General features: G+C 36.7%; 1 protein-coding gene across 16 annotated transcripts in view; it reads left to right on the forward strand.

Moving 5' to 3' along the window:
• Positions 1-14,489, forward strand: part of KIDINS220 (kinase D interacting substrate 220) — a 104,043-nt gene that overhangs the window by 57,369 nt on the left and 32,185 nt on the right. For all 16 annotated transcript variants that reach the window (XM_060309785.1, XM_060309793.1, XM_060309794.1 and 13 more), the window contains exon 23: positions 13,853-14,031. In XM_060309785.1, the coding sequence (XP_060165768.1) occupies positions 13,853-14,031 (179 nt within the window). The remainder of the gene's footprint in view (positions 1-13,852; positions 14,032-14,489) is intronic.

The following is a 14,489-nucleotide window of genomic DNA, read 5'->3' on the forward strand; positions in this document are numbered from 1 at the left end:
ATGTGAAGATTGAGTCTTCAAACCATGAACAAAGATGCCGTAAACAAATGTAATGTTGACAGTTAAACATGCATTTCTTATTATGCATTGTTTATTTTTATTCATTGTCTTTGTGGAAATTGGAAAATTCAGGTTCCTAAAGATAAATAAAGGTGAAGGGCAGAATTTTTTAGTTTACTTCGATATACCTGCAAATCATGCCTGTTTGTTGTTCAGAGAAAAAAAAGAAGCATGAAAACTAGACATGTTTGACTGTTTTTTGAGTTTATCTATTTATATATTTTGCTGCTTCTTTATTGTTGCTACCAGACTCGTAGCAACATCCAAACATATGAGAGAAATTAATGGGAGAAAGCTTAGAATTCATTCATTTATTCAGGAAATAGTTATTGAGCACCCATTATGAACCAGGCACCATTGTAGGAGCCTGGATATGTCCATGACCAATACAGACACAGATCCCTAAGCTGAGGAGCTTATTACTCTATCAGGGAGGTATGAGTGATAAACAGTCTCTGTAACACACACCTCTACAGCATGTTAAGAGGTGACAAGTGCTATGGAAAAAATAAAAAGCAGAGTTAGGGGGAGGAAGAGTGGTGCAGGGTCCAGACTGCTCAAGAGGCTCAGGGGAGGCCTCCTTGAGGAGAGAAATATTGACCAGAGACTTGAAGGAGGAGAGAGAGAATTAGCCAAGTAGGTATCTAGGGAAAGCGTTTCTAGGCAGAGGGAACAATTTGGACAAAGGGCCTAAGGCTGGAGAGTGCCTGGGTTGTTTGGGGAACAGCAACAACAAGGGATCTGGTGTGGCTGGAGGGAATTCTGTAGGGGGAAGCAGGGGAGATGAGGTCGGGGAGGTCAGGGGGTGCGGGTCACCGACAACTTTTAGGAGGAACATTGTAAGGACTTTGGCTTTTACTCTGAGTAAAATGGAGATCCACTGCAGGGCCTTGAAAAAATTGTACACGTACCCGGAATGCTCTAAGGTGCCTGTTATTTGGTCATATCAGTGTAACTTGGAACCGACTTAGGGAACCCTGTTGACCTAAGGGAGTGTATTTTCAGAATCCTGTGCTGGGAAGAAGATAACAGTGAAACTGGGTAGAAAAATTAGGGTAAATGGAAAGTTGTGGAGAAAGTAGGTGGCAGTCGCACAGTAAAGATGAAATGAGCAGTAGAGAATGGTCCATGGTGGCACTCCACGAATATGAGAGAGATGAGAAATGAGTAACATCATCTATAGTCTTGTTGCAGTGTCCTGATAGAAAACTCATTAGTTACTCTAAACATCTGCAAGAATTTATATGACTTCCCTGCCTGTTTCTTCTGCTGTAATAGTTTCATGTTTCTTAAGATCATTTATTCTTTATTTTCTGATAAAACGATGGATTTATAAGCGTAATTTTTGGGTCAGTGTTTTCACCTGCCTCTTTCCTTTGGAATTGCCAACTGCATGTCCTGTCCTGCCCCGCTACCCCTCACATCTAAACCCCAGCTTGAGAGTGAAAGGTGCTTCCCGCTGCATTGAAAACTGATAGGTGTACAGAGCACCTTGCTTGTAGAGTAGTATTGAATTTGATGTATGAGTAGTGTAAGATGGAAGTGGTGGTCATTTCAGTATCACATTGGGTTCTAAGGGTAATGAGAAATAGTTGGTCAGAATTCTAAATACAGGAATCAGGTTTATCTGGAACTCCAAACGATCTTAGCATGGATTTCCGGCCCCTCCTCATGCCTTCTCCCTCTTGCCTTTTACCTTTCCACCTGTATTTATCTCTGGCCCATCCTCCCCTCTCCCACCTTATTCTGGTCTCACCTTAAATGTCACTACCTCGGGAAGCCTTTTGTATCCAGGCATATCCCAGTCTCCAAGATTTTATTAGATGTGTTCATTATACACTGGTATGTTACTTCATGATACTTCCCATAGTTACCTTTTATAAATATTTGCATTGCTGTTTCTTTAATATTTGTTTCCTGAACTAGACTCTTAACTCCACGAAATGTAACTTCCTTAAACCTTTCTGAATTCCTTGTTTCTAGACATTCTTGGCATAGAGTAGGCAGTAGTGGGTATTTCTGAAAGAATAAAGAAATATGATGATGACATTTGCATTGAGGAAGGCATGGATTTGGGGAAGGTGGTAAATGAGAAGCCACATTTTATCTTGAAAAAAATAACTGTCCATACAGACGTGTCCTTCTTTGGTTCTAAACATGGGTAAACATTTTCCTTTGTCATTAATACCAGTAGATCCCTGGGCAAGGCACATAGAACGTTTTCAGAACACAAAGGTTGAATGGTGACTACATATTTCAGCTGATACCCAGTAGGTTCTGCCTTTTGTCAGGTGATAGTAAAATCAAAGCAGTGTTTTCCTAGGCATTTCCCTGTAACGGTGAGTTCAGCTGCGTTTGGAAGGTTTCTTACATTCGTAATGGTTTTATGAATGGCCCGATTTGGAGTTGCTTCCTATGGGCACACTTTGAGACAGGTTCCTCCCACTTTAGTTTCTATTTACAGGCTGTTGTCAGTATTGTTTAAAAAGGCCCTTTGACTTAGCTGGACTCTGTTTTTGTTATGCTAAACATTTTGATTGTGTTCATTCATTAACCGAATGTTTATAGAGTTTATTACGTGCCGGCACATGCTAATAAAAGCAGTAACTAGTATTACTTGAGCCCTCAATATATGCCACACATTGGATTTGCCTAGATTATTTCATTTAATACTCATAACTCTGGGAGGCAGAGAGAGCGGGCATTACCTAAGTTCATACGGCCATAGCTGTTGGAGCTTCCCCAGCCCCATTTCTGGAAGCCAGGAGGCTGTCTGTGACTACGGAGCTAGGCAGTGGGTCTGAGATATTAGAAATGCAGAACTAAACTAATTTTATTATTTCCAGATATAATTTATTCATTTTCAAGTGAATATTTAGAATCATTTATTGTGTATCAATGGGAATGTTGTAGCAAATACACATTTTTTTAGAGGATGGAATTTATCTTTTCCATTAAAAAAATGCAAACTTCTTAGCAACTTATGTAAAACCCCAAATCAGTGCTTCATTCAGTTCTGATTGTGTCTACCAACTGCAGTAGGTTTTGTACGGAAAACTGAAAAATTGTGATATTTAGCACTTAAACAGCTGGTACATCTGTGTGTTTAAGCCTTTATACCATTTTTATGTCTGCTAAGTGTCTGTAATTTTTTTCTTGATAGCGTTTTCAATAGCTTTTCTTTTGTTTTCAATAGGGTAAAATTGATTTTTTAAATACTTTCTCATTTAAACTCATAATGCCATTTTCAGTATTTTATACTAATATAGAGCAAAAAAGGAATTTTTTAAAACTAATTTATTTATTTTTGGCTGCGTTGGGTCTTTATTCTTGCATGCAGGCTTTCTTTAGTTGCTGTGAGTGGGGACTACTTGTTGCGGTGCGTGGGCTTCTGATTGTGGTGGCTTCTCTTGTTGCGGAGCACGGGCTCTAGGAGCACAGGCTTCAGTAGTTGTGGCACGCGGGCTCAGTAGTTGTGGCTCGCGGGCTCTAGAGCGCAGGCTCAGTAGTTGCAGTGCACGGGTTTAGTTGCTCCACGTCATATGGGATGTTCCCAGACCAGGGCTCGAACCTGTGTCCCCTGCACTGTCAGGCAGATTCTTAACCACTGAGCCACTAGGGAAGCCCAAAGAAGGAATTTTAAATGTTTCAAAGTTGTGTGTTTCTAACTTTAACATGAAAAACTAAAATATATTAACTAAGAAGACTATTTGAAAACAGTATTAAAAAATCAGTTTTTCTAAATATGTTTTAATATGTAAAATAAAAATATCATTACCTATGCAGGTTTATAGTTTATTTTATAATACAATAAGAATATTATGCATATTTACATTAAAAAACGAACATGATTATTGAAGGATTCAAATTTGTCCAAAAAGTTAAATATACCATTAGAGATCAGGTAGAGATCAGTATTTTCCCTGAAATTATTTTTTTTCAACAGAGGTTTGTGATTTCAGAATTTCAAATGAAAATACTTTTAAGACTCTTCAAAATTTGAGAATAAGCAAAGGTAATGTATAATAAAAATGCCAGCTAATTGAAGTGCTAAGGTAATGGTGAGATGCTTATGTAAAACCACGAAGCACATGACCTCTGTTTGCAATGTCCAAAAAGTCCACGAGGGGGGAGTATTTCACCAGAAACATTGTTAGCACGGTCGGCCAAGAAATAAGAGTGAATGCGTTTTGCTTTCCCTTTTCCATGGCAGCAAAACAAGAAAAACACTGAGTTTAATGAACATTTTAAACTGTCTAAGGTTCAACTTTCACTCCTGTTATTTAAAGAATGGCTTCACAGGACTTTTGTAAGCACTGAGAATCATGATCATAAACGAATGGTTATCTGATCGTATGGTATAGTTTTTATTAAGTTTAGTGTAGTACTTTTTTCTCCTAAAATTCTTTTAAAGTTACTATTGGGCAAAGGGATATGAAGAACAAGGAGTTTTTTTTAATTGATCTGCTTACAAATTTATGTTTATATATTAAAATACTAAATCCTAAACATTGTAGATCTTGGGTTCCGTGCTGATTAAACGTTAAAGCTTTAAGATAACTCATATAATAAAAGTTTTGCTTTAATCTTGGGCATATTTATAGGCAGACTCTGAGTTCAGAGCCTCCACTCCCTGATTGTTATTCAGAATTTTACTGCAAAACATTTGTGCCCTGTATATGATTAGCATAACACTTCTTACGATTTCTTAAAGGCAGCAATAACATGAACATCTCTTATTGCTTGCTAGCACCTCACGATGTTATTAGTGTTCCTCAAACAGCTATGAAAATTGGATCTTATTTACTTTTGTCAGAATATTTTAAAATGTCATATCATCATATAAACTCTTGATATAAAACTAGGGCTTTGCTTTTTTAATGAGAGAGAACTATTTTCATATTGTCTGTTGTGAAATGTTTTGCCTCAACCTCTTTACTGAAGTTTTCTCTGTTACCTTAGCTTGAAATTACTGTTTTGTCATCTGAATTGCTATCATCTGATCACCTGCATGGGACTACTGGGGTAGGCATCATGCTATAGTACATGGTTTTTCAGGCTTTTTCCCCCCTGGTGGAAACCTTGTTGCAAATTCAATCTTATGTATAAACCCAATAAATAAAGCAGAATGAATATAAATTAATTGATTCAAATTATAACATTTCCTGATAAATTCAGATAGGAAAATGAGCTGTTCTGAAGAATATTAAAATTAAAACGGTGGATGATTGTTGCAGTCCTGTGTTGGATCAAGCATCTATTTGTTTCTATACTTAGTTTTGGTAATGTAATATCAAGATAATTCTAAATCATGAGTAGATGCAAACGTTAACCAACTTTTAAACTTGCTTTGCAATGGTGGGATATTTTCAATTAATCTGATTCAGAAACTTGAAAGTTTAATTGGGGATTTTGTTTCTTAGGTGAATCACTAATATAATTTTACAGTTGCTCACATTTTTTTTTAATAGTCAAAGTGTTGGGTGCTGCTTCTCTGACTGGGTCCTGTCACCTGGGTCACGTCACGAATTATTACTGAGATTTTCTAACTAGCTTTGGCACTCTGTGCTCAGGCACGTAGGGTGGAGTAGTGTACTGGCTTGAGTAATTTTGTTAACGGAAAAGTGCTGGTCTGGATTTTAAAACAATGAAGGAATTTGAATATATACATGAAGATGGAGGAGAAACTTTATTTCCAAGTCTGCAAAAAATTGAAACAAAAAACCAGGATAACTTGCTAACACAGGCTTATATGTTGGTCTTCTTCAGTGTGTTAAAATTTAATGTGTAACAGCATTCTATTTTATTATATTTTAAGGAGTTAAAAACAGGTAAATCATTAATTTAAGAATCGTGAGCCATGTCTGTGGCACTCGGTTTGAACCAGCGCAGGGAGCAGGGTACAAGGTTGTGAATCTGGCCGACGCAGGCTCCAGCTCTGCCCCTTACAGCCAGGCCATGTCAGGCCAGTTGCTTAACCTCTCTGAGCCTCAGGTTCCTCATTTTAAAAACTGAAATAACACCTCATGGAGCGTTGGGAAATTTGATAAACTAGATAAAACATCTGGCTCAAAGAATGGCAAGCAGTAGGTATTCAGCAAATACTGGTTTTTAAAAAAATTTTTCCTTTCAGTTCTGTACAACATTTAAATATCTTTTCTATTAGATTTTATATAAGAAAGGGCTACCTCACACAGAGCATTTTACATAATACACATAAATGAAGGCAGTGCCTTACCAGTATTACGGTTGAGCCTCAGCAGATACTTTCTTCGTTACTTCTCTGGGCTTTCGTGTCTTACCTTCCCTGTTGATCCTTTCTCATCCCTGCAGTTACCAAAAGTACAGTCTTGCAGCCAGTAAAATTATGCTTACGTGTCTCGTGTTTACACTGCGAATCAAGGGAGCTCGGACATGGAAGGGACATCTGTGCGTAGGCCAGAGCTTTCCTTCATCACTTTGAGAGAAAGAGCATTTCCCCACATGGCAGGGGCTTGGGAAGCATCTGGAGGGCCACAGATAGGCCCTCAGAAATCTACCTCAGCCCCTTTGAAATAAGGAAGCTGGAGTCTAGAGAGTTAAATGACTTGTCCCAGATCACACACAGTTAACAAGTGACCCACCCTTTAAATACATTTTTATGCCTTAAAAAAGTCTCAAGGCTTTTAATTTTAATTGTCAAACATTACAGCCTTATTTTAAGGAATCTGAGATCATCAAGGCTGGATCTAAGGAAAGTCATTGGAGTAAACACTCTGCTTTTTGTTTCAGAATACAGCCAAGTTGCATTTCATGCAGGCATTGTATTCCTAGAAATCACTGCCTTTATTAAAACTGAATTTAATGGGAAGCATCTAACATGTAAATACGCAGTAAGTTTATATAACAGCCTCAGAGGGGGATTTTTGTCCCCCTCAGACTTTGATTATACTACATTTGTTTCCTAGGCAGTTGAACAACCTCATTTCTCTTTGAGTGTAAATGCCTTTGTGTCAAAATGATTCAGCGCCTTTTTTTTTTTTTTTTTAACAAGAATGAGATTTTTGTGGTCATAAAATTTTCCTCCTATTACTTCTACCACCAAAGTTACACCTTGTGCTACCCAGGTGAAGCTCAGCTGAAGCCCAGCTGCAGATATGCAAATTGTGTGTCTAATGGTAGTCTACTGAGTTTGCATATTGAGCACTCTTTTATCCATTAAATTACAGGCCTACATGTTTCCTCATTAGTGTAAAAAAAGTAATCTTGGGCCCTCATGTTTTTGCCAAATAGATCTCCTTGGAAATGAACACCCTCAATGGGAAACAGTTTTTTAAAAATGTAGAGTAAGCTCTTCTAGTAAGTAAAAAAGTAACATTGTTTAGCTCTGCCAGTGATCCCTGTGGCAACCTGGACAAGTATTTTTATGGTTTGCAGTAGTTACCAACCCTAATTAGATCACCCTTGAGCATACAAGTCACACATATCAAATATCAGACATCAGAAACAAACGAGCAAGCCTGAAGGTTGGCATGATTACATACCCAGTGTGCCACATGTGCAGGTGCTTTGTTTGCTGTTTCCTAGTGCGCTTACTGAATAGGGTGCCTATAAAATGCAGCATTACTTTTGTGACTTTAAAGAGTGAGCAAACCTGACACTGTGCGCACTGTTGTCTTGAAAATCAGCTCTGACCACCACGTGGAGATGCCTCTTTGTTTTCTCTGCAACAAGTTCTTTGCTCCATTGACTGTTGCTTTGCACTCAGCACAACCTTCTGCATATGGAGAGTTTTAGCTTTTAATTACTTTAGTAACAGAAGCAATAAAGTAATTCTGTTACTTTAGCTATAGCAAGGAAAGTGTCTATTTTTCTGACCCCCTATGCTAACCGTTCTCTCCAACACAATATGAAAGGTGACTCATGGAATCATTTTCAAGGTACTTTTTTCTTTTTTTGGCTGCACCATGCGGATCTTAGTTCCCCTGACCAGTGATTAAACCCATGCCGTCAGCAGTGAAAGCACAGAGTCTTAACCACTGGACCACCAGAGAATTCCTTCAAGGTACTTTTTAGGGGTGATTAAAACTTATGGGATGCAGCACACAGGAAAATTTATAACTATATATACTTACATTTAAAAAGGAGAAAAATCTTGTATTAATAGCCTAACTTTAACCTTGAGAAACTAGAAAAAGAGAAGCAAATTTTACAAATTTCAAATCTAGCAAAAGGAAGGAAATAATAATGATTAGAGTGGAAATAAATAGAGAATAAAATAACAGTAGTGAGAATTGACGAAACCAAAGCTCTTTGCAAAGATGAACAAAATTGACAAACCTTTCACTAGATTGACAGAAGAAATAAAAGACAGAATTAACTAAAATCAGAAAATATGGATGTTACCACCCACCTTACAAAAATAAAAAGGATTGCAGACTACTCAGTGGATACACAAAAGGCATCTGACAAAATGCAACACCCTTTCGTGATTAAAAAACTGTTAGAAAACTAGGAGTAGAAGGGAATTTACTGAACGTGGTAAAGGGCATTTATGGAAAAACGCATTGCTAACATTCTCGGTGGTGAAAGATTGCAGGCTTCCCCCCTAAAGACAGGAACAAGATAAGGACGCCTGCTGCTATGGGCTGAATGTGTCCCCTGCAAAATTCATATGTTGAAAACCTACCCCCCAATGTGATGGTACTCAGAGGTGGAACCTTTGGGAGGTAAGTAGGTTTAGGTGAGGTCATGAGGGCTGAGTCCTTATGATGGGATTGGTGTCCTTATAAAAAGAATCAGAGAGCTAACTGCAAATCAGAGAGGGTTCTCATCAGAACCTGATCATGCTGGCACCCTGATCACAGACTTTCAGACTCTAAGACCTGTGAGAAATAAATGTTGTTTAAGCCACCAGTCTATGGTATTCTGTTATAGCAGTCTGAGTTGACTAAGTCACCTGCTTTCACCACTGCTCTTCAACATTATACTGGAAGTTCTAGCTAGTACAGTTAGACAAGAAACAGAAATAAGTGGATCCATTTGGAAATGAGGAAGTGCAACTATCTTTAATCACAAATTACATGATGCTGTATGTAGAAAATCCCAAAGAATTTCACAAGAAAGCTACTAGAGCTGATAAATTCAATGTTTCAGGGTACAGATCAACACAAAAATCAGTTGAGTTTCTATACACCTCCAGTGAACAATCTGAAAGGAAATTAAGAAAGCACTTCTATTTACTATAGTGCCTAAAAGAATAAAATACCCAGGAATAAATTTAACCAATGAGGTAAAGAATTGTACACTGAAAACTACAAAACATTGGTAAATTAAAGAAGTTCTAAATAAATGGAAAGATATCCTATCTTCATGGATAGGAAGACTGAATATTGTCAGTATTACCCAAAGTGATCTACAGATTCAGTGCAATCCCGTTCTAAATTCCAGTAGCCTTTTTTGCAGAAACAGAAACCTGATCCTCAAATTCATATGAAATTGCAAGAGACCCCAAATAGCCAAAACAATCTTGAAAAAGAATAAAGTTGGAGAACTCTTTCTCGATTTTAAAACTTATTACAGAAAGAGAGAAACAAATACCATATGCTAACACATATATGTGGAACCTAAAAATAAATAAATAAATAAAATACGGTTCTGAAGAACCTAGGGGCAGGACAGGAATAAAGGCGCAGAGGTAGAGAATGGACTTGAGGACACGGGGAGGGGGGAAGGGTAAGCTGGGACAAAGTGAGAGAGTGGCATGGAATTATATACACTACCAGATGTAAAATAGATAGCTAGTGGGAAGCAGCTGCATAGCACAGGGAGATCAGCTCGGTGCTTTGTGACCACCTAGAGGGGTGGGATAGGGAGGGTGGGAGGGAGACGCAAGAGGGAGGAAATATGGGGATATATGTATGTGTATAGTTGATTCACTTTGTTATAAAGCAGAAACTAACACACCATTGTAAAGCAATTATACTCCAATAAAGATGTTAAAAAAACCCACAAACTACAAAGCTATAGTAATCAAAACACTGTGGCACTGATACAAGGACAGACATAAACCGGTGGAATAGAGTTGAAAGTCAGGAAATAAACCCATACATCTATGGCCAGTTAAGCTTTAATAAGGGTGCCAAGTCCATTCAGTGGGGGAAAGAATAGTCTCTACAAGAAATGGTGCTGGAACAACTAGATTTCCACATGCAAAAGAATGAAGTTGGACCCTTATTTCACACCATGTACAAAAATTAACTGAAATGGATCAATGTACTCTTTCCCAAGCACAAGGGTTTTTTTTCAATATCAGAAAGGGTAATTAAAGTGAAAATTATTTTAAAAGAATAGAGTTCTTTGGGAACAATACTGTTTTGTGTAGTTTGTTCACTCTACAAATATTTATTACGCAAAAGTCATATGACAGCATTCTGCGCTAAGCACTGGAGATACAGTGGTGAACAAAACCAAACTTGTTCTTAGCTTTAATGGAATTTACCGTCTAGTGGGGGGAGATAGACATTAATAAAATAATTCCACTACTGAATAACATTCTAATTGTGATATGTGTATGTAAGAAAGCATATGTGCTATTATGAGGGTTTGTAATAGAGGAGTGCAATGTGGTTTCACGGAAGACTTCCCTGAAGAGGGGGAGCTGAGCTGAGAGACAAAGGATGAGCAGGAATTAACCTGGTTAAGACGGAAGGGGAGAGTGTGGTTAGCTCCAAAGTTGTCTAGGGTTTTTGTCTGCAGATAGTAATGGACTTAACAATGGATTTCATTTTATCTTTTGTTTCTGACCCGTTTGGCTACAATGCTGAGTGGCTGTTTTCTGTGTGTTCCATCTATCTTCCAGAATCTCCAAGTGTTCTGTGCATAGAGAGTATTTAACAAATGGACACTCACTGATAGAAAGTATTTGAGAGTCTACTGGAAGTTAAATTGTTTCAAAGTAATTCAATTCTGAGGCAGTTAAAAGTTTTCCCTTTTAAAATTTTTAAGAAAATTTATCTTAATTTTTAATCTCTTACGATTAAATAATGACATTATTAGGCAGCTCCTTTTAGACAAAGTAAGGTAAATATGCCTTCTTCATAAATTATGCTCTTAGAACCTATTTATATTTTGATTTAAAATGGAATTTTTTCTGTGTAATTTAAAACCTTATTTTGAATGGAAGTGATATGAATGGCTTATGTAATTTCTGCCAAGGAATTAATACGGACTTTCTCTAAATCACTGTCATTTATAATCAAAATGCTTTTAACTTACATTGATGTTGGCATTAACAAGTACTGCTAGATTGGTAGCATAGAAGGAGATTGCATTTAAACTTACTGGGAGATCACTGATGCCTGAGGTTTTATAATGCCTTCTGTGGGCCATTTAACTGCTGGCAACTTTAATTCACATGATTCATAATACTGGAAATTTAAATTCACTCCTAATTGAAAAGTGAAGTTGCTTAAATTCTTTAAATACTAACCTTTGGAAAAATATCTGAAAAATAAAGGCACATATGATTTTGGTGGCCTACTGCCAAAAGATTATCATTTACATAAATATCTCTTTCAGTAGAAGAGTTTAATGTATTGAGCTCAAAAGGTTAGAATAGAGACTTCAATCTGGAAACCAGCAGCAGACTGTTGGCTTGTGAACAGCAGTATTGTTCATCGTATTGAGAACACTGTTCACATTCAAGCTTAAGCAGAGCTGGCATTAAAATTCAGTTAATTTGTTTCATGTGACTTGTCAGCTGTGTGTTTTTATCTAAATCTTTCTAGCTTCTCTTCTTAGTATTTTATGTTAAACTCCTGAAATAGATGAACTACCTTTTTAACTGTTGAAGCTCTAATATTTTGGCCACTTCTGCAGATGATTCTGTGAAACCATTCTTCAAGTTTTCCATTTCATTTTAAATATATTTAATAATCAGTTTGAAAGCCAGTTTAATTTATTAAGAAGTAACCCCATTTCAGAGGGCTTTTTGTTTTGTGCACGTGTGCATGAGTCCATAAAAGGGACTTCCTGAAATTCATTAAGACAAAATTGCTATCCTTATTTTCTAAGCAGCACCCTATTCTTTTCTTGTTTGCTAATTTTGTTCTCTGGATTTTCTTTTAGATGGCTTTTAATAAATGGCTACTAGCCAAGTAGTGGGCCTGAGTAGTAAAGTGCTAGTCCCAGAGAAATTACGTAACTATAACTAGTATTAGAGTAAGATTCCATTTCACTTTTTTGAAGAACATGAAAATCTTACTGCTTCTCTGAAACTAGACTCAGTATAATCTCACAGTTAATATTCTTGACTAATTGGGAATTGAGTGTTTTGAAGACATCTTCAGATTTACAGTGATTCTAAAACAGCTTTATGAGATATAATTGACATACAATAACCTGCCATATTTAAATTGTACAGTTCCTGAAGTTTACATATGTATACACATATATAGACACACAACACGCATCCCCACCAAATTGTCGCTGCCGTCAGGAGAGCAGACATATCACTTCCTAAAGTCCCCTCCCGTTCCCTTGAAGTCTCTCCCTGTCATTTCTCTTCCTCACATCCCTGACTTCACAGGGAACCTTTATCCTTTTTCTGTCACTATAGGTTGGTTTACATTTTCTAGTTTTATATAAATGAAAAAAAATACAACTATGTATTTTTCATTTGCTATATTCTTTCACTCAACATAATTTACTATGAGATTTATCCATGTTGCATCTATAAATAAGTCCATCCCTTTTTATTGCTAAGTAGTATTCCATTATATGGCTATACCACAAGTTATTTATCTTTTCCTTGTTAGTGGACGTTTGGGTTATATCCAGATTTGTCATCTACTTCCTTGTCTTTTAAGCTCCTTCATATTTTCTATTCCTTTATCCCTCTGTGATGTATTTTTACTCACTGCCTCAGATTGGCGCATGGCCTGGCATGTAGTAGGTTGAACCCTATGGAATTGTCAATATTTGACCGTTTTGACCTGTAAAAATGGCAGTTTCGTATAGTTCAACATAGAAGTGTTTACTAAGTACTTTTTAATGAATGTCACTTGTTTTTACATTTAAGACCTCTGCCTGATACAAAAGTATTTACATATATAAATTCAACTAGGTTAAAAGTTATGCATAATGAAAAATAGACTAAGTGACACTGTAATTGGTAGTTATCGTGTCTGGTTGGTAAAATGATGTGGTTTTTTTCCCCTTTCTGTATTTCTTTGCCTTATATATATGCTTATATAGTAAGCACAGATTACTTTTATAATAGAAAATAAAACCTTTTTTAAAAAAGGAAAAATCTGTGCTTTTTTCTAGTTCATGTAATTTATTTAGAAATTATTCTTTATTTCTTCTTTTCTTTGCAAAGGCAAGAACCCTAGTATTTTATAATAAGCATGGATTTTAGAGCCAGTCAGATTCTCTTAGTTGTGTGACTTAGGCAGACTGTTTAATTTGTCTGAGGCTACTGTTCACATGTGTAAAATGGTAACTCATTTATAGTCTTCACTGAGAGGTAATCATTAACATGTGACATACCTAGAATATGTTACTTTCCTTTCTCTGTTTTCCTAGCCCAAATCCTGCCTTTCATTAGGGCAATGTAATTCTGACCTCACACTTGTTACCTTAGTAATTTTGTAACTATACCACTTGTTTTGTTCCTTTTTCTTTCCTTTAAAAAAATTATGAGAGCAAGGTGTATAATGTGTTATTTTTATAAATAACAAATTTTAAGTTACATGCAGAATTTGCCTAATAGTGACATTAATGACCATTTTTGTTTGTTTCTTACTTGAAGAATATCAAAGAATATTCCAACAACTAAAGATGTTGAGCCACTCCTGGAAATAGATGGAGATATAAGAAATTTTGAAGTGTTTTTGTCTTCAAGGACGCCAGTTCTTGTGGCTCGAGATGTAAAAACCTTTTTGCCATGCACTGTAAATCTAGACCCCAAACTACGGGAAATCATTGCAGGTGGGTATTAGTAATAAATTTACTTTTTCCTCTCTGCAACACTGAAGGCTTTTCCTGTTTCTGACGTAGCTGTGTAAGTTTCTCCTGCGCTCCATGAAACACCAAGAAATATCGAACCAAGCGCTACACAGGAGAATTAATGAAACTGCAGATCGGCAGTCTGACATCTTTTGGGAATGCTAGGAAAATGCTGTTTGTTAAATTGACCTTTTTATGTTTCCCAGCCTACACAGCTGAACCTTCTTTGGAATCAGGTTCCTCTTAACGGTATAATCACCAGTTTAAGATGTCAGTCCATTGTAATTTTTCTGTCACCAGTCTTCTGTCTTTAATAGGGATCTCTATCCAGAGGGGTAAGAAAATCTATATCACTTTTAAAATTTTAGCTTAAATCTGTGGACTAGAACTTGAGGACAGTGACATGAGGATTTTGGAAGAATTTAAGTTGTCCTTGAGGC

The sequence above is a fragment of the Globicephala melas genome, chromosome 12 (assembly GCF_963455315.2).
Source record: "Globicephala melas chromosome 12, mGloMel1.2, whole genome shotgun sequence".
Classification (NCBI taxonomy): Eukaryota; Metazoa; Chordata; class Mammalia; order Artiodactyla; family Delphinidae; genus Globicephala; species Globicephala melas.